The sequence below is a fragment of the Miniopterus natalensis genome, chromosome 1, assembly GCF_054644295.1.
Source record: "Miniopterus natalensis isolate mMinNat1 chromosome 1, mMinNat1.hap1, whole genome shotgun sequence".
Taxonomy (NCBI): Eukaryota; Metazoa; Chordata; class Mammalia; order Chiroptera; family Miniopteridae; genus Miniopterus; species Miniopterus natalensis.
The window spans coordinates 69403399-69430189 of NC_142081.1; the positions used below are offsets into that span (position 1 = coordinate 69403399).

At 42.8% G+C, this 26791-nt stretch overlaps 3 protein-coding genes across 4 annotated transcripts; 1 reads left to right on the plus strand and 2 right to left on the minus strand.

Annotated features, from left to right (window-relative positions):
* Window positions 1-36: 36 nt before the first annotated feature.
* Window positions 37-9860, minus strand: NEDD8 (NEDD8 ubiquitin like modifier). The gene is made up of 4 exons (XM_016205880.2): window positions 9753-9860; window positions 1102-1149; window positions 850-932; window positions 37-407 (listed from the first exon to the last, which is right to left on the minus strand). The coding sequence occupies exons 1-4, from the start codon at window positions 9768-9770 to the stop codon at window positions 311-313; spliced, it is 246 nt and encodes an 81-aa protein (XP_016061366.1). The 5' UTR covers window positions 9771-9860; the 3' UTR covers window positions 37-310.
* A 210-nt stretch (window positions 9861-10070) lies between these two features.
* On the plus strand, window positions 10071-16839 carry GMPR2 (guanosine monophosphate reductase 2). The gene is made up of 10 exons (XM_016205876.2): window positions 10071-10359; window positions 10741-10854; window positions 10967-11086; window positions 13522-13605; window positions 13777-13950; window positions 14780-14861; window positions 14953-15059; window positions 15247-15289; window positions 15949-16108; window positions 16309-16839. Exons 2-10 carry the CDS (start codon window positions 10768-10770, stop codon window positions 16463-16465), a joined length of 1014 nt encoding a protein of 337 aa, XP_016061362.1. The 5' UTR covers window positions 10071-10359; window positions 10741-10767; the 3' UTR covers window positions 16466-16839.
* Window positions 15181-19954, minus strand: TINF2 (TERF1 interacting nuclear factor 2). Of its 2 annotated transcripts, none has more exons than XM_016205875.2 (9): window positions 19482-19954; window positions 19233-19337; window positions 19051-19152; window positions 18864-18971; window positions 18682-18778; window positions 18050-18509; window positions 17893-17960; window positions 17694-17785; window positions 15181-15315 (listed from the first exon to the last, which is right to left on the minus strand). In XM_016205875.2, the coding sequence occupies exons 1-9, from the start codon at window positions 19671-19673 to the stop codon at window positions 15235-15237; spliced, it is 1305 nt and encodes a 434-aa protein (XP_016061361.1). In that variant the 5' UTR covers window positions 19674-19954; the 3' UTR covers window positions 15181-15234. The 2 variants fall into 2 exon arrangements, with proteins under 2 accessions (XP_016061361.1, XP_016061359.1); XM_016205873.2 differs by lacking the exon at window positions 15181-15315 and adding an exon at window positions 17278-17560 and having other exon boundaries at window positions 19482-19946.
* Window positions 19955-26791: the final 6837 nt, after the last annotated feature.

Here is a 26791-nt window from a genome sequence, read left to right on the forward strand (position 1 = left end):
TTTGATTTCAGTCATATTTGTAAAACAGAAGAAAGATTCCAGGAGGCCAGGAAATATTTTATTGACAACCAGGGACATAGCCATAAGAGAGGGAAGCACAGAGGACTGCAAATTAAAACCCAATAGCCAGCAAGGGCCCTTTGGGCCAGGAACACTGCATCCTGGGGTCCTCAAAGTCTCCTACCAGTAGACCCACAAGACTGGGCATCCAGGAGAGGGGGCAGTGACTCTGGTGTCCCAGAGAGTGATAGGATATATGATGTCTCATTATGAGAGACAGGGTAAGGAGGTAAAATGGAGAAACAGTCCATCACTGCCTAAGACTACCTCCTCCTCTTAGAGCCAACACCAGGTGGAGGACTGAACCACCTAGGATTTTGTAATCAGCTGCTGTCTTCTCATCATTCCTGCAGTGAAAGAAGGCATAAAAAGGATTAGAACTATCATCTAGAACAGGGCTCTTAACCTGGGTTTCACAGATCTCTCTGGGGGACTATAAACTCAGATGAGGGGAAAAAAAAAAAATCACATCTCTATTTTTACTAACCCCTAACTGATATCTCATATTTCTTTAAATTTTGAACATAGGCAAACCCACAGTGGTATTAGCAAAATGGGTAACCTATTAACAATAGAAATCAGATATTTTCATATCATATTACAATTGTTTGCAGATATCTTGAAAATATTTCAAAATTATGGTATTAGTCCCACCATTAGTTCTTAATGTATTAATAAAAAAGCACATATATTATATTACAAATTTGCCTTTCTAGTATTTTGATAACTTTATTCGCTCCCTCATCTTCACATAAGATTGCCACACCCTCAATCCCATTCCAAACTCACATCTGTTTACCACTGTAGATGAGCCGCTGCTGCTGTGGGGGGATTCCCTCTTTCTCTTCCACACGTTCCTTGATTCGTTCCACCTTTAGGGGTACAAGCAGTCAGGGGCTACCCGTGGTAGGTAGGGGTAGGACCATGGAAGTGGAAAGAACAGAGCTAGCAGATAGCATGAAAGCAAAGGACTAAGTTGATCAGCATATCCAAACAAATGTACATGTAGGGAGATATGCATGAAGAGGTGTTGGGCATTACCTTGTCTGTGGGTTCAATGTCAATCTCAATCTCCTTTCCAGTCAGCGTCTGAAACAGGCAAGCGTTTCATGAGTCCTACAGTCCAATACACAGCTTGTTTCCTAGGTGAAATATCCTTTCTGGGTCTCTGGGTATCTACTACGTTCTAAGAGATGAACAATTCTGGCAAAGCTTCTCTGAAGAATCAAAAGGCTTTGACCACACCTGAATTCACCAAACATTTTTAGGCTGTGAACATGTTTGGGCAAGATTCTGTGAGCGATTTGACCTTAATCCCACAGGTCATTTCACACTACCCCACCCCACCCCACTAGAATCCATGAGAATACTGGTATTATTTTGCTTGAGACAGCAATGAGAGGTATCCTAAAGAAAGCATTCTTTTGAGTCAGAAGGATCTTGTTTTATATCAATGATAGAAATTAACATTTAGATAATTCAAAGGTTTCTCAAGGACACCAGAGAGCACCTCTGACTAGCTTTTAAAGTAACACTAGAATTTAACATTCTATTCTCCCATATCTTCTCCAGACTTCTATGTAATCCTAAACTGCAGCTCTGGTCTTCTTGACTTCTTCCACAGGCTAAGGGCTGCTGACATCCAAATACAATATACTGATTGTGCACTTAAAAATGTTGTGCTCGCCCGGCCGGGCGTGGCTCAGTGGTTGAGCATCGACCTAGGATCCAGGCGATCGGGGGTTTGATTCCCGGTCAGGGCACATGCCCAGGTTGTGGGCTCAATCAATGACTCTCTCATCATTGATGTTTCTGTCTCTCTCTCTCCTTCTCCTTTCCTCTCTCTGAAATCAATAAAGATATATTTTAAAAAAACACAACACAACAAAACAAAACAAAAAAATGTTGTGCTCCATTGCCCTGGCTGGTTTGACTCAGTGGTTAGAGTGTCGGCCCTGGGACTGAAGGGTTCTGGGTTTGATTTTGGCCAAGGGCAAATGCCTTGGTTGCAGGCTAGTCCCTGGCCCCGGTCAGGGTGAGTGCAGGAGGCAACCAGTTGATGTTTCTCTCTCACATCGATTTGCACCCACCCCACCCGTTCTCTCTCTCCCTTCCACTTTCTTTGAAAAAGCAATGGAAAATATCCTTGGGTGAAGATTAAAAGAAAAAATGTGTGCTCCATTCAATCTGATCTCTCATCCATCCTTGCTCTTAAAGCTCATATCTATACCAGTCTACAGTAATCCAGACCACAAACACACAATGCAGGGCCTAATTTAGGGGCATTTCTTTGCTTCTACTGTATTCCTTATTGTCGTACTCTTCTCCACTCTTTTTCAAACTTTCAAGGACCCTTTAAAATAAGATCGATGACTTGTCCCCAATGCACTTCAATACCCATTACAGCTAGTTGTTTAAGTGTCAAACTTTCCAACTTCCTATAAGGACAGAGACTGTTCTAATCTAAGCACAAAGTACAGTATTTGACATAAAAACAATAAAAAAATTTTGTGGGAGGGCTAAATACACCGGTGACCATGTTATGATCACAGCCAACATTTACTGTACATTTTCCAAGAATCAGAAACTATGCTGTCTAACATGCATCAATATATTTAATACTTGCTAGTATTTCTGAGATATGAACAATCACTATCACAAATTTATAAATGAGAAAAATTGGGGTCGGTCAAGTTAAAAAGTGTGCCTATAGCCCTGGCCAGGTGACTCAGTTGGAACGTCTTCCTGGGCACCAAAAGGTTGTGGGTTCGATTCCCGGTCAGGTCACACACCTACGTTGCACATTCCACCCCTGGTCAGGGCGCATACGGAAGGCAACCAGTTGATGTTTCTCTGTCTCCCCTTTCCTTGGGTGAGGATTAAAAAATAGATAAAAAATGCATGCCTAGGGAGTCAAAAGGAGAGTGTGGATCTAAACATAGACTCTCTGGTCTGAGCTCTTAGCTCTGTACTCAGTACTGCCTAACAGTCTGGCTGATCTAGTATTGGGAACCAATGTATGCTCCTGTGGCAAGTTCACAAAATAATGTTTGGTTTCTACTTATGGTCACACAGACCAGCATGAACAAAGTACTTAGGGCCTAATTTCTCAACTATGAGAATGGGTCAGTCCTAAGTATATAGTATTTCCAAAAATGCAAGAGTAACTGCTTTGGCTTTTCCTGTTTAGATGAAAAAGAATAAATTACAATGATTCTGAAGTTTCTACCCCAACTCAAGCTGGCCTGTGTGAAAAATTTTAATAGTCTATGATAAAATGAGAAAAATACTGACAGCAATGTGGTTTTCATAAAACTAAATATATTCAAGTGTTAAAATGTTCTTTTGTGAAATGACGGTGACAATATTTGGTCATTTTTTTTAGGCCCTTTCCTGACAAAATGAAAAGTATTTCAATTCTGTGTTGTCTAAAAATTATTTCACTTTATTGATCATAATACTTTAAATGCAAAGATTCTTCAAACAGGCAAGTCTATTTCTAGGTAAGTAACTTGGGGGAAAAACTTGAGCATGTATCCAAAGAGGAACGTGCACATTTGTAAAAGCAAAACACAGGAAATAGCCTCATAATAAGAAAACTATTAAACTATGGTACACCCATAGAATGATATATTATGCAACAATTTGTACACTAATATGGAAAAATCTAAAGAATGTGTAATTATATACTATTTTCTATATGCAGATATATACATATGTACACAAACAGAAGAAAGGATTAAAAGTATACATATCTCTTATAACAGTGATTATCCTTGAGAAGGGGAGAACTGAAGGGAAGCTTTATCAAGGGTAACTCTCCCTTAATCTGTACTATTTAAATTTCTAATGAAAATATATTTCTTTATCACATGAATATTAATAAAAAGGTATTCATTCTGATTTGATAATAAAAAATTTTAAAGAGTAAAAAAGATTCTAAGACAAGGCCTAGAACTGCTCTACCAAGAGTAAGACACTTAGACTTATGACATTAAAAAAATAATTGGCTTGTAAAATCTAAAACTCTAGGCCTGGCCCTTTGTTTCTGAAATTGACTGTAGAAGCCCATGAATGTATCCAGAAAACAGTCTGGCAATATAGGATTCCTGGGATACTACTTCTGGGAAAATAATCATGACTATGTCCAAAAATATACCTTTGACAATGGTCACTGAGACTTTTGACACTAAAAAACTAGAAACACAATCTAAATATCAAACAATTGAGACTTAAATAAATTATGGCACAAACACAGAGGGAAAATCACAGTCCTCAAATAATGTTTAGAATAATGGTATAATTCCCATTTTGTACAAAAACCAACCAACCAGCTAAAAAAACAACCCAAATACGTGTATCTGCTTTCAAAAAAATTGGGAAGCATATACAGTATACATTAGTGCTTCTACCTTGAGTTGTGAGATTATGAGTAACTTTAACCATATTATTTGTGCTTTTCAGTATTTTCCATTTTTCTACCATGGATACATTGTAACGAGAAAAAAATATTTTTAAAAAATTGTCTTTGATAAGAGTATAATAAAACAATTCTGTAAAGCAGCACTATCCAATAGAAATAGAAAAGTAATGCAAGCCACATATACAATTTTAAGTATACTAGTAGCCACATTTTAAAAGGTGAAATTAATTTTAATATTCTTAAATATACTCAAACTATTATCACTTCAACACGTAACCCATATAAAAATTAATATATTTTACATTGTTTTTAAAACCAAATCTTCAAAATGGTGTATTTCATACTTATAGCATATCTCAATTTAAATGGTAAATATGCATCTAAAATACTTGCTCTGTATTCAAATTTTGTAATTTACAGTTGAAAAAGTAGATTTATATACCCAACTTGTTCCAAACATACTTGAAAGTTTTTCAGCCCTGGCCAGGTGGCTCAGTTGGTTGGAGTGTCGTCCCGTACACTAGGTTTTGGGTTTGATTCCCTATCAGGGCACATGCCTAGGTTTCAGGTTCCATCCGTGGCCCTAGTTGGGGCGTGTGCGGGAGGAAACCAATCGATGTGTCTCTCTCACACCAATGTTTCCCCCCCCCCTCCCTCCCTCCCTCCCATCAATGGAAAAAAATATCCTCAGGTGAGAATTAACAAAACATAAAAGAAGTACATATCACACCACTGCCTATGAATTATTTTCACACATGAACACACAGAAAAGACTAATCAAGCCTCTAGATCTTATTACCAATTGATAAGAAAAACAGATCGAAGAGGAATGTATTAAAAGACAACATGAAGATGTAATCAGCAATATCCAAACCGTAGGAAACTTTTATGGGACTAACAACATAGTTTATTCAACAAGAAAAAATATGGAAAAGGGTGCATTACAGATTAAAGGGGCTTAAAAATGCGTAACAACCAACTGCAATGTATGATCGTAGTTGGATTCAGATTCAAACTAACAGTAAAAATAAATGAGACAGAGTACATTTGATGATAGCAAGAAATAACTGTTAATATTTTAGGTGTGATCATTATAATTATGTTAGAAACAAGGAGTTCCTTTTTACAACTAAATACTGAAACATGTATGAATAACATGCTTGGATTTGTTTCATAAAACATCAGGTAAGGAGAATTGGTGAGTATAAGTAGGATTGACCATGAAATAATAGTTTTTTAAGCTGGGTAAAGGGTGCATTATGTCTTTCTCTGTGCTGTTGTATATGTTTGAAGTTGTCCATAATTAAAGTGAACAATTTTAAAAGATATTCTTGATATATCATGTGATACTGGGTTTCTTCTTTCAGATCTGCTCACTGTGATCCTGGAATGCATTCAATACTATTTAACAAGTCTGCGGTGAACCTAAGCCCAACACACTGCTTTAGTCACCGGAGGGGCTATAAAAAAAATTAAGTGATCCAGCCTTTGCCAACAATCTTTTTCAAGTGAAGATTTACAACCAAGAAACAATGAGTCATATAACAGAACAAACCTATATATACAAGTGCCATATTGAGTAGTATTGTCCAAATACAAGGTGCAATGACAAAGTGCTATGGTGAGTGAAAATCAAAGCTCATTAATTTAAACCTGAATAAAATAACATTTCACACCCACTATTATAGCTAAAATAAAAATGACTGACATGACTAAAAGTTAGCAAGGGTGCAAAGCAGCTGGGATGTTCAATCATTGCAGGTGGGAATGTAAAATGATACAACCCCTTGAAGAAATGTTTAGTACTTTCTTTTAAAGTTATATATATCAAGCCCTGGCTGGGTAGCTCAGTTGGTTAGAGCATCATTCCAATATATCAAGGTTGCAGATTCAATCCCCTGTGAGGACACATAAAAGAAGCAACCAATGAATGTATAAGTAACTGGAACAACAAATCGATGTTTCTATCTCCCTAAAATCAATAAATTTTAAAAGTGAATACATTTAATAAATAAAATTATATATATCTACCACATGACTCACTAATTCCATTCCTAGGTATTTATCTAAAAGAAAAACATATGTCCACATAAAGACTTGCATAACAATGTTCATAGAAGCCTTATTCCTAATGGCCAGAAACTGGAAACAACCAAAACATCCATCAATAGGAGAATGGATAAACAAAATGGAATACTACTCAGTTACAAGTAGTACAGATACACTTAACCACAGACATAATGTTGAGCGAAAGAAGCCAAGTTCTAACAAGCAAAACTAACCTATGGAAACTTTTAGAGGGTAGTAGTAAAAATGTTCTAGAACTTATGGTTACATAAGTAGGTACTGTGGTTAAAAACTCATTGAACTGCCCTAGCTGGTTTGGCTCAGTGGTTAGAGCATTGGCCCATGGTCCCAGGCTTGATTCTGGCCAAGGGCTCGTAACTTGGTTGCAGGCTTGATCGCCAGCCCTGGGTCTGGGGCGCTTGCAGGAGGCAACCGATCGATGTGTCTCTTTCACATCGATGTTTCTCTCTCTCTTTCTTCTCTCTCTCCCTTCCACTCTCTCTGAAAAGCAATGGAAAAAATATCCTTAGGTGAGGATAAAACAAAGAAAAAAAAAAACCATAAAAACTCACTGAACTGAACCCTTAAGAACTTTGTTTTATTCTATGTTTAAAAAAATCTATCAGAATGAGAAAAACAGGGCTTAGATAACAAAAATGGTTGCCCAAAGTAGTCTGCTAAGAGGGTACCAATGCAGGATGTGGGGTTAGGGAGCAATATGATGAAAAAGAAGTTTAAAGATCTGTACACTATGATTTTGTATATCATGCCTTGGTTTAGACTCTAAACTTTAGAGGGGACATGGCTGTATGAAAATCTGGTTGGAGGTATCACACATAAATAAAGACAGAAGTTAATAAGACCCCAGACCAGAATAAGGGTAATGGGAATGAAAAGAAAATCAAGCAAAAATAAGTAAGAAAAATTAGGTTCTAAAAGAGAAAAATGACTCAGAGAACTGAGTTCCAGATACCTGGTAGATTTGCAGGATCAATATATGAGATGAGTATTGGGGAGATGGCTTAAGACAGAAGATGATGTATTTAATTTTAGAAAGATAAAGTATTAAGAGAAGATTTAAATCAGAAGGATCTGTAAAGGACTGCAGAAAGAGATATAGAAGAAGTCAGCCAAGAAGAAAGGAAAGTTGAAAAGTGAGTAATTTATAAAGGAGTCCTGCCAATAAAACCTATCGTTTATACAGTAATTAACAGCTAACTAATCAGTTTTATATGTATTTAACATATAGAGAAATGTAGCAAACAAACAAAAGAGAAATGAAGGACAGAGAAACCTGTTTAAAGGCAGAAAGTATTTCAGGAAAGGAGACTGACAATTTAAGAGAAGTACTAAATAAAAATGAATTCAAAGAGATAAAATCTAGAACCTTGTTCTCAAGGAGCATTAGCATCACATGGGAACATATTAGAAATGCAGAATCTCAGGTTCCATTCCAGACCCACGGAATTAGATTAAGTATTTTCACAAGATCCCCAGGTGATTCTTAAGCACTTTTAAGTTGAGAAGCCCATCTATAATAGTATTTTTTTTTACACTGCAGGTCTCAACCATCAATGGGTTATGAAATCAACTTAGAATAGAATTGAAATGTCAAAGCATGTCACACATAGTAAGTTTCTTTGTGTCTGTCTGGGGCACAAGGTAAAATTTTTTAGTGTATATTGAGATTTTAAAAAAAGTTTCTAAAACACTGAACACCAAGTATAGTAATAACCTGTTCTTTGGACTAAGAGAATACTAAGGGAACACAAGAAACCCTATGCACTGAAAAGAAGATAAAAGCATTGATCTGCTAGTGTTCTTCACACTTTCTGACAGTGATCTACACTAAGAAATACATGTGAACTAGTAACACATACATGTGTGTAATATACATATAAAATGAAAAAAATCACAAAATACTCTTACCCAGAAGTATACCTTGATATTTCTATTTTCTTCTACTTCTTTTTTAAAAAATGTCTTTATTGATTTCAGAGAGAGGAAGGGAAAGGGAGACAGAGAAACATCATCAATGATGAGAGAGTCATCCATCAGCTACCTCCTGCATGCCCCCCACCGGGGATTGATTCTGCAACCCTAACTGCAATCTCCTGGATCATTGGTCGATGCTCAACCCCTGGGCAACGCTGGCCAGGCTATTTTCTTCTTTTTTTAACGTTGCTCATGGCCCATGAACCATTAAATTGATTTCACAATTAAGTGACTCTTTTATAGGTCACTACTCAAAATTTGAAAAACATATTTTGGCCACGCTGTTTGGCCTCAATCCTTACGGAAGAGGTGTTGGAAGAACTGAAGAGGTAAGGAATGGATATTATACATGGTAAATGCGCTAAGGAGCTGATGAAATACCGATACTTACTCGGCAGTAAAGAAGCTAAACTAATGTACTGCATCAATTGTTAGTTTTTGTCTGTCTGCAGGCACAAAAGAGGAAACAGCAGACAGAACTAATGAGGGTTGGGAATTGAAGAACCACGGGAGTTGAGAGATGGAGATGAAGGAAACACTGCTAGTACCAAGAACTAGGGCACTGGTAACTAACCCTCCTCAATCAAGGAAGTGAGGCTGGTCCAGGTTGCTGGGCTCAGAAAGGCAGATGCTGACTGAACACACTCCCAGCTTTGGCTCCTGAAGGCTGGCTGGGATACCACATCTTAGCGACAACCAGTAAAGGCTTACAGACTAGCCACCTCCCTCCCCCTCGCGCCCCGGATCCCAGGCTAACGTTTTTGTGCTGTGCTCGAAGGCAGCCTGTGTTAGGGGCTGGGAGAAGCTGGTAACCTGGGCATGAAGAATGGAGATCAGAGCCTATTCCAAGAAGCTAAGAGAGTAGAGCTAAGCTGCTGCTAGGCCTTCTCCCTGACCTCGGGAGTTCGAATATAGCGAGAAGCCGGACAGAGGAGGCCTCCTTCGGGGTCATGTTACTTCTGGCAAGAAAGAGGGAATGGCAGAAACCCCGCGGTCATCTACCTGATCCATCCGGTCATCTACCTGATCCATCCCCCCACAAATCAAAAGCCTTTAGTGTCCCTCTACCTCCCATGGCCCCTCGCGCGAAGCCCTGAGACTGTCAGCGCCCTCGGGAAAGGCGTGGTTTCCCTTCCCTGCTCCTCCCGTAAGGCACAGCGGCCAGCCCAGTACCACTGCGTCTTGGCAAAGCTGGAGGTGCTCCCACCTTCACTTTAATTAGCATCTTCGTCCAATATTGGGTCTGCACACAGATAAATTGCTGCTTCTACCGCTGCGGTGGCCGCTGCCGCTCCCAGCGCTCGGTCGGTGCGAGTCACTTCTCCTTCCGGGTCACTGTCTGGCTCCACCCCTCACCCACCCACCCTTCTTTCGCCAGGGTTCCCAAAAGGCTCAGAAATGCTCCACGCGTTCCCTTTCGGTGGCGTCCTAAAGAAAAAGAAGGCAGCCAGTTTAGTTGGAGCAGAGATGACGCCTCCGCGATCCTGAGAGTCCCTAGCGAGTCGGGTCTAGTGGAAAGATGGGGCAGAACGAACTACTTCTCCCATCATGCCAGGGGGCAACTCCGCGCGTTCCACCCTGGGAGTTGTAGTCTTCTGCTCCTCAGACCAACGGCAACCTCAGTGTGTGAACTTTTGTTAACCAGAAGCCCTCGCACAGCCACCGCTGAAGCTGGAATTCCTCGGTTAATCGATTTCGCCAGCAATTAACGGAACCTGTTGGCGTGGCCCACGAGGCTCAGCGGGGCTGCGCTAGGTTAGTTGCTAAGCAAGGGGAGCTTCGGTCAACTGCCACCTTGGCCAAGGCGACAGGAAGTGAGTACCCCTATTCCGGAAACTGGTTGTGGGATTCCTCTCCCCATTCCTCTCGCCCCCAAATAACTCTCTTACCGCAAATTACTTTTTTGCAGGGGAGGGAGAAGGAAAAGTAGTGTAAGGAATGTACCTTTTTAGAGTCACTCACGACTCCATCTTAATTCTTCTTCCCTGGGATGGAGACACCGAGGGTAATCGCGACTATAGGACGGGTCGGAGGTGACGGTCTTCAGGGACCGACCACTCCGTGACCAATGCCCCGACTTTCCACAGTTTGAGAGGAAAGAATTGGGCCCTGCTGCCAGCCCTAACAGGGCGTTAAGGCTTGTTGTTGATTCAGCTACCCCCGCCTCGTGTCTTTTCTTACCTTCCAACCCTCAGATTCGTTGTTACCCCGAGGCCTCCGCCATGCCTCACATCGATAACGACATCAAACTGGACTTCAAAGATGTGTTGTTGAGGCCCAAACGCAGTACCCTTAAGTCTCGAAGTGAGGTGAGCTCGCTTCCCTTGGTGGGCCAGGACTGAGAAAGATGCCTGGTATTTTCCTCCAATACTTTTTTTTTTTGGATGAATTAAATACTCAGTTTCCTGTTCATATCTGCAGGTGGCTCTTACAAGATCCTTTTCATTTCGCAACTCAAAGCAGACATACACTGGGATCCCAATCATTGCTGCCAATATGGATACTGTGGGCACCTTTGAGATGGCCAAGGTCCTCTGTAAGGTAGGACTTCTCTTATGCCACTTCCTCAATGGTGTCCAGCTTTATGGGTTGACTGCAATTATTTGCATCGCCATCCCCATCCCAGGTCAACTCTCTGGCAATTAGCAGTCCGGATGCTCCAATTTACTATTTTCTCCAGTACTAAACCCCCTTTATCTGGTAAGTTCAAAGAGCCATGTCAGTTAATGGGATTCGAAGCTAAGTTTTGACCCTATTTTTCTGATATACAGGGTGTCCCCCAAAATGTATACACACTTTTTTTCTGAAAGTTCAATTGATGGTTTTTCTTTTCAGATTTAACCCATTGGAATTAATAATTATTCAAAGTGTGTTCACGTTTTTTTGGGACACTCTACATAAAAAGAACTTTCCCTTTTCCTCCTGTCCAAGAGTTTATACACCTTGCCAACTTTCCCCACCAACCTGATCACCCCCTCCAAATCACAGGCATCTCTCCAGTTACACCATTGTTAGGAAACTAAACATTCACTGTTTTAGTTAAAAAACTAAATACAGTTTGAGCATTTAAAAACTCCTAACTAGAAGACTCTAGAGAGAAGCAGCTTGTTAATTTTATTATATGCCTATTCTTTTTTTTTTTTAATCTTTTTTATTTTAAGCCCTAGGTTCCTGGGAGTTTCTGGGATGTGCCCAAAATGGAATGGGTTTTTCCGATGTACAGGTTATTGTTCACTTTCAAAGTAGAAGATGCTACTTTTGTCAGTAATGTTACCCTACCTCTGTACTTGTAGTTGAGAAGGTAGTTAATTACTCTGGGCACTCTTGAGGACAACTTCTAGTTGATCCACGTGGCCTTTGGTTGATGGATTCTGCTGCTGCTTGAGGCTGTTAACCTTAAGGACTTCATCTCCCTTTATTTTTTATTGCTGTAAGTCTTTGTGGAATGTCTGCTGTCATTTCTCTGAGGTTGATAGTTATTGCTGTTGCTGTGCACTAACTATTTAGGAATCCTGCTGATGCCCTGTTGAGTTGAGGAATGGTGAATCTGACTTCAGTATTAACAGACCTGCTGTAACACATGGAACTTATGGGCACTGCCTTGATGTTTTATGTTGACTGGCTTTTCAGTACCGTTGAGTGTTAAAGAAATCAGATTTTCAAGATAGAGCCAAGTCTCACAGTAATAATAAAAAGTTTGAATGCAACGATGCATCTTCTTCTAGATCTCTAGTTTGGTATGTAATTGGATGTGCTTATCATGCCACACTATGCCAGTGTATCTCCAAGGTCTGCTGACCTCCTAGAATGGTTTTTCTTTGTCAGTATGTTGATGGCAGAGTGTTGCTGAGAGTAGAATTCAATACTAGCTAGGTAGTGTTGATGATGATCTCTGATTGAGTATAACAATAACATTTCCTTACTGCTGGCTTATGCATGACTTCCTTGGATTTCTTGCCAGTTGTAAGACTTGTGCTGTCTCCATCAACTGCTGCCTCATCTTTTTGCATGATGCACTTTTAAAGCACAAACACCAGCATTCACAGTGGCCTTTGAATGCCTTTCTCAAAGTATTGGGATATTATTTTGTTTGCTGAGCTAGGAAATACAAGTCCAGTGAGTCATTATATCTTTGAACTTGGTTGACTGAAATAGACTGAATGAAATAAACTTTTCAGGTTGGTCCATGTCTCAAGTGAATTTGTTCTTTACTCCAGTGGAGATGGAGAAAGGATGGGGTAGCATCTTACTGGCTCTGGTAACCTTAAGACCTTACTTTCTGTGAGCAATTATTAATATATTAATCTTTTTAGAGAGAGGGAGGAAGGGGGAGACAGAGAAAAAGAGAACCATTGATGTGAGAGAGACACATTGATCAGTTGCCTCCTGGGTACGCTTTGACCAGGGGTTTGAACCCACAACCCAGGTTATGTGCCCTCAACCTTCCAGTGCATGGGACAACACTCTAGCTAACTGAGCCACCTGGCCAGGGCACCTTTTGTGAGCATTTAGACTAACTGAATTACTGCGGGTAAGTTGACCAGAAGATACCCAAAATAGGTTAGGTCTTCTACTGGGTTACCATAGAAGGAAGGGCTGAGTCAGTGTAGGCAGACACTGGCTCTGTCCAGCGTCTTCAGGGTTCTTTGTCTATTGCTTGTCCCACTGCACCAACAGCTTGTCCTGTCACCTTTTAAGTCAAAAGCACTCTATGTGCTGGCAGTTGAAATCCAAACCAGGTAACTTAGTACTCTGGTAGAAGTATCTGACAGTATTAGCTTATTGTAAAAAGTCATACTGGGGCTTGTAGAGATGAATGGTTGAATTAGAAATCTCACCTCAACCCGAGTTCTTTAAGTTTCTCTTTCCAGACTTTGGTCCTTTTTCCCCCTCAGAATAGTATAAAGGTCTATTTCTGGAAAAAGAGACCCTCCTAAAGTTCTCTCCTTTTTGATGGCTCTCTTTCTTCTCTTCAGTTCTCCCTCTTTACTGCTGTCCATAAACACTACAGCCTCGAGCAGTGGAAAGAGTTTGCTAGCCAGAATCCTGACTGTCTTGAGGTAATATTGGCCCTCCCCTGATCCCTTCCTTATCCCATTTTTCCACGAATCTTTTCTTGGCTTCCTGGGGATCAGCCCTTACCTCCCCACCCATTGGCTGCTTATCAGGTCATTTCAGACATGCCAGAGGCTGTCTAATGCCTCTCATGCCAATGCCCGTTTCTTCCACAGCATCTGGCTGCCAGTTCAGGCACAGGCTCTTCTGACTTTGAGCAGCTGGAAAAGATCCTGGAAGCTATTCCCCAGGTGAAATATATATGCCTGGACGTGGCAAATGGCTACTCTGAACACTTCGTTGAATTTGTAAAGGATGTACGGAAACGCTTCCCTGAACACACCATCATGGTATGTTTCTATTACCCTGTAGTTGGTACATCCCGCTCTTCCACTCTTTTGTGCCACTCAGTTTTTGTCAGTTCGTATCTCCTCTGCTGCTTTATGATTTTCCTGGTCTGCTTAATCATGTCACTGGGTGATTATCCATGGCTCCATACTTAAAATGTTTATTGATCATTGCAGTCTTTGACCCTTGATACATAGTCTTTGTAAATCCGGTGTTCCTGACATCACTCACCAAACCATGATGTGTTCATGCATTGTACATACCTGTCATACATATATACCTGCCTACTGAAATGGACATGGTAATATAATCCTATTAAAGGGATCATATGCAACAGTGTTTTATTTTTTTTACAAGCTTAGGGGTGATGGCAAGGCTTCACTTTCTTCATAGCATTGAGGGATCTGTCTTTTCTGTCCATCAAAAGAAAATACAGTTAAGTAGATGAGTATTTAGCCTACATTACCCTGTCTTCCCTTTTTCCCTAAGCTGGAGAGGTTTTATCACATAACAGCTTAAGGGCAGGAAATGTTTGGATCTCTTGGTAGGGAGGGAGAGATAAGTCCACTGTAAATCTAATTTTATCTTGGTCCAGCTGGACCCCAGCTTTACCCTAGTGCAACAGTGACACTGGCCACTAACCCCCTTACCTCAGCTGGGGTAGCAGGGTCCTTTGAAGTGGCTAGTCTAAAAGCTTTCAGAGGGCCCAGCAGAGGGAACCCAGGTACCCTTCTTTGTAATAATGTTGGAAGGTCCTGATCCAGGCGCGCTGAGAGCACACAACCTCCTCTTTGTTTCTGACCCTAAGAATGCTGATTTGATTGCTTTCAGGCAGGGAATGTGGTAACAGGAGAGATGGTGGAAGAGCTGATCCTCTCTGGGGCTGACATCATCAAAGTGGGAATTGGACCAGGTAAGCTTGCTCATTGGGGGCTATTGGCTACATCTTTAGTGGCAAATACCTGTGGAGTACTTGACCCTCATCCTTGTCATATTCTTCTCAGGCTCTGTGTGTACCACCCGGAAGAAAACTGGAGTGGGGTATCCACAGCTCAGTGCAGTGATGGAGTGTGCAGATGCTGCTCATGGCCTCAAAGGCCACATCATTTCAGTAAGGTCCTAGGGCAGGGTAGGGTGTGAGGCTGCCAAACATCTGGGTTTTTTGCTGGGTATGGAAGCTTTGATAGAGGTGGATCAGGACTCCTGGGTTCCTGTGAGATTTGAGGTGGGCTGTTGGGACATTGTTAAGAGGGCTTGGGAAATCATGCCCTCTCTTCACATTGCTTCTAACTTTGCAGGATGGAGGCTGCAGCTGTCCTGGAGATGTGGCCAAGGCTTTCGGTAAGGACGGAGAGCACAGAAGGATCCTATAGAAGAGGATGAATCACCTTTGAGGGTCTAGGATCAGGCTAAGGCTGAGGAAGCCATTCAGGTTCTTTCATTATATAAACTTGTGACCCGGAAGCCTGTGGTGTTATCTGGGGTGAGCCAGATAAGACTCTGATATGGCCTCTCCCAAGTGTGGGCAGGACCATCTGCACCATCCCCTGGGCTGTTGGGCAATGTAAATGCCTAAACCTCAGAGTTACAAAATCCAGCTCTGGAGAGTAGGGCTGCAGATTTGCATTTTTTACAGCTTCCCAGGTGATCCTTGCTCACACTAAAGTTGAAGACCTTTGCTCTTGGAACACTTGAAGTGAGTCTTATTCAGCTGGGCACAGTAAAAGGAAATGAACAAAAGATAGCAAAAGCAGCAAAAAGAGAGAGCAAAGCTAGGCAGGGAATCTCTAGTGGCTTTAAAATTTTTTTTGGAGAAGTCAGGCCCATGGAGGAAGAGAGGCCAGGGTAGAGCAGGCCTGTGTGGGTTGTGGACCAGCTAGAGAAAACCAGGAAGATGCTGGTGTCATTGTCAGGACTGAGATTTGGTGTGATTGCTTTTGAGGGTGGGTGCGCAAGTGGACATCTGGGCCAGATTCATCTCTTTCCCCCCTCATTGATAGGGGCAGGGGCTGACTTCGTAATGCTGGGTGGCATGCTGGCTGGGCACAGTGAGTCAGGTGGTGAGCTCATCGAGAGGGATGGCAAGAAGTACAAGCTCTTCTATGGAATGAGTTCTGAAACAGCCATGAAGAAGTATGCTGGGGGAGTTGCTGAGTACAGGTATGTGTAGAGGCCCAGAAGCTGAGGGTTCTTGGAAGGTGTCACCAAGTAGGGTGGTAGCAGAACTCAGGGCTGTTGGGAGATGGATGGTATAGTTCTTGGGAGAAAAGTGGTGAACCAGGGTTTAATGTTATGGACTGGGGAAGAGTCACTGGGCTTAAGGAATCTAGAGAGGTAAGAAAAATTTTTCCTTCTCTAAGGGCCTCAGAGGGAAAGACGGTGGAGGTGCCCTTCAAAGGGGATGTGGAACATACCATCCGAGACATACTTGGAGGCATCCGTTCCACGTGTACCTACGTAGGAGCAGCTAAGCTGAAGGAACTGAGCCGGAGAACTACCTTCATCCATGTCACCTAGCAGGTGAATCCAAGATTCAGTGACATGAGCTAGGCTTGAGTTCTGCCGTCCGAAGGCACCAGCACCAAACCACAGGGCCTCCCAAGTAGGCCTCTCACCCATCCCAGCTACTATGACTATTACTTGGTCATTGCACTCATGAGCATTCCTGCAGTAATGCTGTACTTCTCTATTGGCACCCACAAAATGCCCGCGGCACTCACTGGGGAGCAAGCAAGGAAGACAGGCTGAGAAAATGAAGTTAAGATAATAAAATGGGAATATACTGATTCATACATAAATGTTTTATAAATGGCCATGGTCTTAAGAGGTAGGCTTTTAGAATCATGTCTTGCTAATCAGCTGCATTAAATATGATCTCTGAAATCTAAAAAGCTCAGAAGTGTTTATATTTTTAAAATATCTCTATAAATAGAGATCCCAATGACTATAAAGATATTCTGGGGCTTTCCACACAAGCCTGGCATGCAGGTGCTGCTCCAGGAAAGTGGAGGTGGAGGTGCCACTGACCTAGTGGAGTCAAGGATAGTGAGTACTTTTCCCATGCAGCATCTCCATTCAAGTGACACCAACCCTCAGATAACCTGGCAGCATAAGAATTTACAGAGTATATATTGTGGTGTCAGGACAAACATTTTCAGAATAGCAAAAGGAAATTTCCCGTGGTAATCTTTCTGGTACAACTGAAGAACACTTTCCAAGGGAAGTAAAGGGCAAAGGGATTCTTTTAGCCCTGGAGAGGCCTGTTTCTAAGGAATGATCTACACTGACCTTACAGAAGCCTAATTCCCCTCCCTCACACCAACACAGTGTTTTAACAAATCCAAAGTTTAATTATCAAGCATTACAAAGTAATTTGGGGCATGTAGTCAAGCAACCCAAGCCTGGGATTCCACTTTATTCCCACTAAACTGCCTGTAGAGGTGAGGAGGAAGGAGAAAGGCAGGATGCAGATGGTATTCCAGTCTTATCAGAGGAGTCTATGTGGTCATGGGAAGGGACAGACACAGCACTGGGGCTAGAAGGGGGGAGGTATTCACAGAAGGTGGGGATTAGGGTGTCAAACTTTGTCTTCTCATAGTTTTCCAGAGACTCCTGCAGAGAAGGGAGCAGGGAGATCCTGTCATCTGAACATTCCCAGAGCCCTCCGCATTCGGGAGCATGGAAGTTTCTGTCTTGTTCTGCCCCATCCCCTTCCTTCCCCAGTGTTCTGTTCCTCTCTACTCACCATTCCTCCCTTCTGGCCATTTTCTTCCTCATCAGAATCCAAAACCAAGTCCCCTATGGTAATGACAGGGCTGCACAGAGATGGAGAACACACTGCAGGAAGGAAACTAGAGTCAAAATACTCTTCTAGGTGAACATAGGCCCTCAAGAGCCCCCAAGAGAGGAGGCTGTCTGATCCAGTCCTGACACAGTATACCTACCTGGCTTCCTGGCCCTAGGAGGTGATAATGACAGTCTCAGGGGCTCCAAGGGGCAGTCCCAGCTATTCCTGGGGTGAAAACAAGCAAAGAAGATAGGATGAAGGCAAAGCAGGCAAGGAATGTGCCGCTAGTAGGCAGAAGGAACTGGTGCGCTCACTCCTTTTGCTCCGAGGCAGACAAGTCAACTGGGTTCTCCACAGTCCTTCCGCCCAGGGACTGGGATGGACTCCTAGACTTCCCAGTGGAGGTTGCTCCTGTGCCGGCATCACCTGCTGGAACTGCCATGTGTGTCCCTTGTTCTTTCCTGTTCTCAGGTTTAGATATGACCTGGGTTGGTGAACCCAGATTCCTAAAGGGGAATAGCATGACTGTGGGGCGTTCCTTATGGCCTACCCTAGTGGATGCCCACTGGGAATGGGTTCTTCGCTGGCCTAGAGGGGCCAGATTGAAGTGGTGGCCAGCCAAAAGTTCTGGATGCTTCCTTGAAGCTGGTCCTTGAGGAACGTATGGGCCAGGCTTGGCTTTTGGCAGAGGTTGATGGAGTGCTGGTCTTGGTTGCTGAGGCGGACTCAGCTCCATGGGCTCTGTCATGTTAACTGAATTAGTAATAGAGCACTCTAAAAAGAAAAGAATGTTCCTTATAAAGAGAACAGAGAGTAACATATCAACTCAGTCTGGTTTCTTGTGTCTTAGACACATGTAACTCTTCTAATGAACTGGCTGTCTCAAAAGGTCTCAAGCTAAACATTCCACCCTCAAATTCCTAATTCTCCCAGATGGTCCTGGTACCTGGAAATGGCCACCCCATGTCCACACCATATTGGCTCAAAGCAAAAGAAGACGTGATAGAAATCCCAGGCTGCATCCAACTCAGCACATCCTGAAGCTGTGGGCGGGGAAAGAGCATGAAGACTACAGTCCTTGATCCAACCACCCCACACTCTGCCCTCTGTGTTTTGCCCCAGGGAAACCTGCTGTGCCTGTGGGGTAGGCAGGGTTTTTTCCAGCCGACACAAATATTCAAAAAATAGCTTCTCCATAGCAGCCAGAAAGGGTTCCCCATACTCTTGTTCAAGTTCCTGCAGAATAGAAAAAAGCAGGTCAGAAGAGGACTAGAGAAGAAAGCCACATCATACTTTCCAAACTAGCCAGCCTCACCTGCAACTTCCAAGCCAAATCCACAGTGGTTTCTGCCAGCCGCTTCACCTGCTGGCAAAAGGCTTCCTGTGCCTCCGAGATCTTCTTCAGATCCTGCTTTGTCTTTTCAAGGTAAAGAAGGCAGACAAGTTAGGGGCACCAAGGGTTAACTGGGGGTGGGGACTGTTTCAGACATTACTCACAGCTTTGGGGTCCCGCACTACAGGCCCAGACTCTGGGAAATGGTGATGCAGGACATTCAGAACCTGGGCCCAAGGCCGGCCCTGGAGGATCAGCTCCACTACCACCTGTGAATGGTACTGAACTAAGAATTCCCACTTCCGAGCAAGCTCCCGTTTTGCTACCGGTCCAACTCCCCAAGCGGTCTGCCCCAGTCAGGTCCTTGCATCCCGCCCCTTCCTCTTTTTTTCCCGGTTCCCGGGCTCTAATACCTTGGCCTTTAGACCCATACATAGGCGTTCGTGGTGGCGGTAGCGAACCAAGCCAGGGGCAGCAGCGCGCAGGGATCGCAGAAACTCCAGCACTCGCGGGAAATGTTCCACATAGCGTCCGCGTACAACCAGCCAGCAAGCAGCCGCAGCAAAGCGCAGAGCCGCGGGACCAGCCCCCGGGGGCCTAGCCATGGCCGGCGTGCTCCGCCCCGGGGGCAGTACGTGGGGTTCTTTCCTCCACCGCTAGGCTTTCTGGCTCCTCCCAGGGGCGGGGCTTCCGGTGGCTCTCAGTAGCTCAGCTGTTGCGATGGGCGCCGTGTACTTTGCGATCCGACTCAGCGCCCTTCCCTAGGCCGCCCGAATTTTGGAAGTTGTTCTCCAACTGGGGCAGGAGCCTGAGTGAAGAATCTAGCCGGCTCCAATGGCACCAGGTCGCTCGCTCAGCCTTAAACGGCTTCGTTGTCTCGAACCCGAGAGCTGCCGCGCCTCCGGGCCTGCGACCAGTCTTCTTGCCCCGGAAAAGGGCGGTAATGGGTAACCAATGGGCCACCGTCAAGGGGACACGTGACTATACGTCATAAGGCCACGCCCCGGCGGGTCGGCCCCGCCCCCGCTCTCTGTCAAGTTCCTTGTTTCGCTGCTGGGCTGCTTTCGCGGCGGGCCCGGCCCTCCCAGCACCTGCCTTTCTTTGCGGAGCCTGCATGAAAGTCACGTCTCTCTCTGAGGCTTCACTTTCTAGTCAAGCGGGATCATGCCGCTTGTCCTCTCCGTCATCATCACCCACTGAAATCCGATTACTTAAGTCCCAGGCCTCAAACCCGCGCTGCAAAGCCTTCTGGGTTGGCACACCTCTTCCAGTAAGAATTTAACCATTCCTTTTACAAAGCAGGAGAGGGCGCCACCTTTTAAAAGTTTGAAAAGATTCATCAGATTGTAAATCTTAGGTTTTCTCTGGTTGGTGACACTTATGTGCTTTTCTGTATATATATTTTTGTATCGTGTAATTTAAAAATAAAAAAGTAAAATAGTTTCCTTTTAAGAATTTCTGTTGTGTACTTAGTCCAGACAGCCCCTAATGTAACTGACTGTTGTATTGTCTGTCTGTCTCCTTGTCACCCTTCCTGGTGTCTGCTTATTTCCATCGCCAAGTGCAGAACGTGGCACACAGCTTATATTCTTTGTTGGTCGAATGAATTACCTGCCCTGACTACCTTACAGGGCTTTAGTGACACTACCCTTTCCATGGGCTAGCTCCTTCCCTAGAGTAATGGCTTCTGCATCGCTCCTGGTCTCCACCCAAGGTCTGAGGTGATGATCCGCATATTCAACTGTCTGTGGGACATCTGGTTTGGATATATTTAGTACTCAAATGGGATATGTATGAAATTCTAGTTATCTCCCTTTTAATTTTACCTTTGTTTATTCTTTCCATACAGTTCTTCCTTTATGTAGATCTGAGTTTCTGACCTATATCATTTTCCTTCTTTCTGAAAAAATTTAACATGTCTTGCAAGTCAAGTCTTCTGGTGACAAATTTTAAAATTTTTTGTTTGTCTGAGAAAGTCTTTATTTCTCCTTCACTTGTAAAAGATAATTTTGCTGGATACAGAAGTCTAGGCTGGTGGTTTTTCCCCTTCAATATACTAAAGATTCCACTCCACTCTCTTCTTACTTGCATGCTTTCTGAAGAGAAATCTGATGTAATTCTTATCTTTCCTCTCTATAGGTAAGGTGTTCCCCTCTTACCTCCAAGGCTTCAAAATTTTCTTTTGGTGTTTTCTTTTCTTCAGTTTGAATATGATATGCCTGGGTGTAGATTTTTTTTTAAAAAGAAATTTATCCTGGTTGGTGTTTTCTGAACTTCCTCCATCTGTGTTTGGTGTCTACCGTTAATTTTGGGAAATTCTTGGTCATTTTTGCTTCAAATATTTTTTCTGTTCCTTTCTTCTTCTGGTATTCTCATGTGTATTTTACACCTTTTGTAACTGTCCTACAGTTCTTGTTGTTGTGTCTTTTCCTTTGCATTTCAGTTTGGGAAATTTTTATTGACATTTATTCAAGTTTATCTATTCTTTCCCCAACCGTGCTCATCTATTGATCAGCCTGTCAAAGACACTCTTCATTTTTGTTACAGTGTTATTTATTTCTAGCATTTCCTTTTGGTTCTTAGTTTATATCTTTCTGCTTATACTACCCATCTGTTCTTACATTTTGTCCACTTTTTTCATTAAAATCCTTAACGTATTGATCATAGTTTTAAATTCCTGGTTTGGTAATTCCAGTATCTCTGCCATATCTGAGTCTGGTTCTAATAGGGGTAAGGTCACATAATAAGAATAGAGCCACAGTTTTGAATAATTATTCACCTTACTAACTAGAGATAAGAGGTTGTCTTACAGACCCTGGGAAACTGGAGGATTAGACATGGCTGTAAAAAGATAAGATGCCTGGATGGGCCCATTACACAGAAAAGAAATACATTTTGAGAATAGACCAAGGACAGGACATGCTTTTACTTGGTTGCTGTGCCTTGACCTTAACCCCCATCTGGGAGTTTGCTTCAGGAATGCTCACCATTCTCCAGTCCCAGGAACGGGCTAAGCTGTTTGTAACATCATAGAAGGTTAGCCACCTTGTTATCAGACTTCGAGCTCCTGCAGGCCAGACTACAGACCCTACCCTCTTTTCCCTGTTACACTCACAGCTTGCAGCTGCACATAATTATGTTCTCCCTGACCCATATATAATCAGCCAATTGGTGAGGGGGATGAGAGCAGAATTTCCAGGGTGACCTACTGCTCTCCCCATACTGCCAGCGTAATTGGAATAAATGCTCATGATGATTCAACCGTGTCTCTACTTAATTTGACTCAAGTAGTGGCACTCGGCTTCGGACCCGTTGTGTCCAGTATCAGTTTGACGCTTAGTCTGTCTCTCCAAAGTGTATTTTTGTCTTTTAGTATGCCTTGTAGTTTTTTGTTGAAAGTCAGATGTACTGGTAAAAGGAACTGAGGTAAATAAACCTTTAGTGTTAAGTTTTATGTTTACCTGGCTAGGAGTTAGTCTGTATTGTTTACTGTAGCTGTAGGTGTCAGAAGCTAAAATTTCCTCTGGTGTTATTATTGTCTCCTCTGTTGTTTGGGGAGTTCTCTAAATAAGATCTGAGTTGTGCAGATCTTTCCATTGTATTCCCATTATTATCCAGGCAGATCATCATAATAGTGACTGTCAGGAGGGAGGGAAAGGCGGCCTGAGGATTAGTAGGAATAAGAAATCAAGATGGAGAGGTAAAGGAACACGGATTGTCATGGCGATGTGGTTTTGACCATTACATATTGGAGCAGTGGTCACATTAAGGAATTTTGTGGTATTTATTTATTTTATTTTTTTGAGTGTATCTTTATTGATTTCATGGAGAGGAGAGGGATAGAGAGATAGGAACATCAATGATGAGAGAGTTATTGATCGGCTGCCTCCTGCATGCCCCCAACTGGGGATCAAGCCTGCAACCCAGGCATGTGCCCTGACCGGGAATCAAACCCGGATTGCCTGGATCCTGGGTCGACGCTCAACCGCTGAGCCACGCCCAGCCAGGCTATTTATTTATTTTTAAAACGAGGATATTTAACATGGAGAGGATATAGGACTGAGGATTTAATATTTTGACTCTTGACATTTGGTTTTGGTTCCATTGACCTTTTCTGGCATAAAGAGCTTTTTCTGACATTGAATTGATGGAAGAAATAAAACTTATCTATGCTTTACATCATTACAAGTAAAGATATTTCCAAAGTACAGGGACAGGCTGGCTCTACACTACCGCAGAAAGCTTTTACTGAAGTGGCAGTGATATTTGATACTTGTTAAGGTAGCTCCTATGGACCTGTGTCTTGTATGAGACCTTGGGTCCTCAACAAAGAATCTATAGCAATGTGCTCTGAAGACCACCAGCTAGCTCTGGGACCCTCTGAATATGTAGCACTAGGGGACAGACACCTCTGTGCTAAAACAGGTTGGTGAGGGATTGAATGGGATATAATCTGTGCAGTTAAAATTGAGGTGCTGTGAATGAGAGGAAATCTATTGCTAAACCCCACAGATATTGTTCCCATCAAAGAAAAAGATTCCTTCTGAACTACATATCCTTCCATTTCTTACAAGAAATTCAGCTCCATTATAACATTATAGGACCACCATCATATATACAATCCTTCATTGACCAAAACTTCATTATGTGGCGTGACTATTGTCTCGTTTACTCTTTTAGACTCCCTAATATGACAAGGTCTTTGCACAGGCTGTTCCTTTTGCCTGGAGTGATCTCCCTTCCCTCTCTGCCTATCCTTCAGGGCCACTATTTTGGTAAAGCTTTTCTAACCACCACCACAAGGCTAGGTCACACACCTTCACTGTAAACTTCAGAGCTATCTACTCTCCTTTGCCTCATGCATTTATTCCTTTAATCTGTATTTTCCCTCAGACTCTAAGTTCCATAGGGCAGGAACTAGGTTTGTCCTGTGTTTTAGCACTTAGCCCATTGCTTGGCACATGTTATTAAATATTTGTTAAATAGGTGAAGGAATGGGTCCATTAGCCACCACCATCACTGGACCCTGCCAGTCAGAGTCTCTGAGAAAATTCTGGTCCAACTGTGGACAAAAATCCCTTTCTATAGTGGACCTTAGAACAGCTGAAGCTAATCATTATTTTTAAAATTAACTTTGTTTAAAATGAAGTGCAACCACTATAGTCTGATCCATAAATCTGAGAAACATAAGTCACATTTTGTAAATTTTTTTTTATATTAGTTTCACCTTACTTGTTCATTATAAGGAAGATAAAATCTTCCTTTTGGTGTTTTTACCTCTCCCAGAATTTTCCAAGAAACCTGACCAAAGGGGCAGGCCTGGCAGCTTCCATGCTTGTTAGGAGTGAGCTCTGCTGTTCACGGGGTCTGCCATATTTTTTCCACCCACTGTGTCCTCTTAGAAAACCAGCTGAAGGGGGTGGTATTTGAGGTCTCAGGATTCCACACCCAGTCCAGACTTTGCTCCCTGAGCCCAGAGGCTGCAGGAGCTTCCAGCATTAGCCACAGGTTTTGCCAAATCAAACCCACTCACGTGGAGTTCAGGGACCCTCATATCCAGCCCAGTTCAAGCCTAGGATGATCCCCTTCCCTGCTGTTGAGCTTTAGTTGAAGCTACCATAGTCCACACTAATCTTTCCAACTTTAAATCTTGAGGATTTCAAGCATCTTTGAGCTCTAATAAATACAAGGAACCAGGGTAAAATGAACAAAGGTGAAGCAAGTTACAAAGATGTTGGAAATCTTAAAGTCTCACACTTTCTCCCAGGTGTTCAATGAAAAAAGACACTGTTGTGTTACTGCTCAATCTTTCTGGAAACCAATTTAATAAAATGTCATCAACCATCTGAAACATGCCATATCTTGCAAGTTATTGCTTTTCAATTTGAAAGTAGCAAACATTTTTTTGTGTGTGTGCAGCTCTGTGCTAGGCCCTGTTCTAGGTTCTGGGATAGGAGTATGAAGAAGACAGATAAGGTCTTTACTCTTAAAAAGTTCACATTTTAGAGAAAAGAGACAGCATTTAATATATAAGCACTAATGGTAAACAATAAGTGCTATGTAGGACACAAAATAAAACAGTGATATGCTAAAGAGCCTGGGAGGTGGGAAAATGAATCAGATTGATGGTCAGGGAAGAGCTCCCTGAGGAGGTGACATTTGAGCAGAGAGCCAAATAAGAGGAGTCCCCCCCCCATCCCCCTCCCCCATACCACCTGGGGGAACAGTGTTCATCCAGAAGGAAGAGCAGGGGCTAAGTCTTAGGTAGAAGGTGGTGAAGCTGAGAAGCAGAAGGACCCTGGGGCTGAGGCAGAAGAGCCAGGGCATGCGGTGGAGATGAGGTTAAAGAGGTCTACAGGGCCAGGTAGATCAGAGTAGGATTTTGGACTGTCCCAAGGGTGATGGGAAAGCACTGGAAGGTTTTAAGTAGGAGAGTACCAGGATTTAATTTAGAGTTTAGAAAGCTCACTGGCTGTGTAGAAATTGGATTGTGCAGGAACAAGAGTGGAAACTCATGAGGAGGCTATGTGACAGTGTAAGTGGAAAGAATGACAGATTAGATATATTTCGGAGGAAGAGCTGAGAAGACTTGCTGATGGATATTGGAGGAGAGGAAAGAGGAATCAGGGGTGACTTTGTATGTTTATGGTTGAACAACTGGGTCATTATAGTAACAATAAAATGGGACAAATTAGGGAAAGAATGGTTTGAGGGTGGAATTAAGAGCTCTGTGGGGTTGCTTTTATTTTTTCAAAATATATCTTTATTGATTTCAGAGAGAAGAAGGGAGAGGGAGAGAGAGAGATAGAAACATCAATGATGAGTCATTGATCTGCTGCCTCCTGCACATCCCCTACTAGGGATCCAACCTGCAACCCAGCATGTGCCCTGACCTGGAATCGAACCATGATCTTCTGGATCATAGGTTGATGTGCAACCACTGAGCAACACCGGCTAGGATGTGAGGGCGCTTTTAGTCTGAGATAGAATATAGTCTATGGAGCCAGACTACCTGGGTTCTAGTCCTAGTCTAGATTGCAGAATGATTTTGGACAAACTACCTAACCCTTTTTGCCTCAGTTTCTTCATCTGTAGAGGAAGCCTAACAATACAGCCTCCCTAAAGAGGTGGTTGTGAGGATGACATGAGTTATTATAGATAGATTGGTACCTACATTATTTTTTTAAATTAAATATATTTTTATTGATTTCAGAGAGAGGAAGGGAGAGGGAGAGAGAGATAGAAACATCAATGATGAGAGAGAGTCATTGATCAGCTGCCTCCTGCACACCTTGTGCTGGGGATTGAGCCTGAAACCCAGGCATGTGCCCTGACTGGGAATCGAACCCTGATCTCCTGGATCCTAGGTCAATGCTCAACCACTGAGCCACACAGGCCAGGCTGTGCCTACATTCTTATTCACTTAGCAGGTATTTAAGTATCTCTAGGCACTAAATTCTGAGCATATAGCAAAGAACAAATCAGACAAAAATCTCTGCTCTCATGGAGTTAGCATTATGGTTGGGGGAGGGGACACAATAAACGAATTTAGTGTTAAAATATTTAGTATGTTGGATAGGGATAAATGCTATGGAGAAAAATAAAGCAGGGAAAAGTGGTAGTGAGCAGTGGAGTGGATTGCAATTTAAAATAGGGTCAAAAGAGACCTTACTAAGATATTTGAGGAAAGACCTCAAAAGAGGGAGGATGCCAGCCATATGGA

Bases quoted from the DNA above. Each gene is read 5' to 3' on its own strand.
- TINF2 (XM_016205873.2), bottom strand. From the start codon at position 19,673: ATGGCTAGGCCCCCGGGGGCTGGTCCCGCGGCTCTGCGCTTTGCTGCG. The intron at 17,961-18,049 runs GTGAGCGCACCA...TTTTCACCCCAG, and splicing joins TCTGCCTCGGAGCAAAAGGA to GAATAGCTGGGACTGCCCCT. The intron at 17,561-17,693 runs GTGAGTAGAGAG...CCTTCTCTGCAG, and splicing joins ATGGCCAGAAGGGAGGAATG to GAGTCTCTGGAAAACTATGA.
- NEDD8 (XM_016205880.2), bottom strand. The intron at 933-1,101 runs GTAATGCCCAAC...GTACCCCTAAAG, and splicing joins ACATTGAACCCACAGACAAG to GTGGAACGAATCAAGGAACG. The intron at 408-849 runs GTGAGTTTGGAA...CTTTCACTGCAG, and splicing joins ATCTACAGTGGTAAACAGAT to GAATGATGAGAAGACAGCAG.
- GMPR2 (XM_016205876.2), top strand. From the start codon at position 10,768: ATGCCTCACATCGATAACGACATCAAACTGGACTTCAAAGATGTGTTG. The intron at 10,855-10,966 runs GTGAGCTCGCTT...TCATATCTGCAG, and splicing joins CCCTTAAGTCTCGAAGTGAG to GTGGCTCTTACAAGATCCTT. The intron at 13,951-14,779 runs GTATGTTTCTAT...GATTGCTTTCAG, and splicing joins TCCCTGAACACACCATCATG to GCAGGGAATGTGGTAACAGG.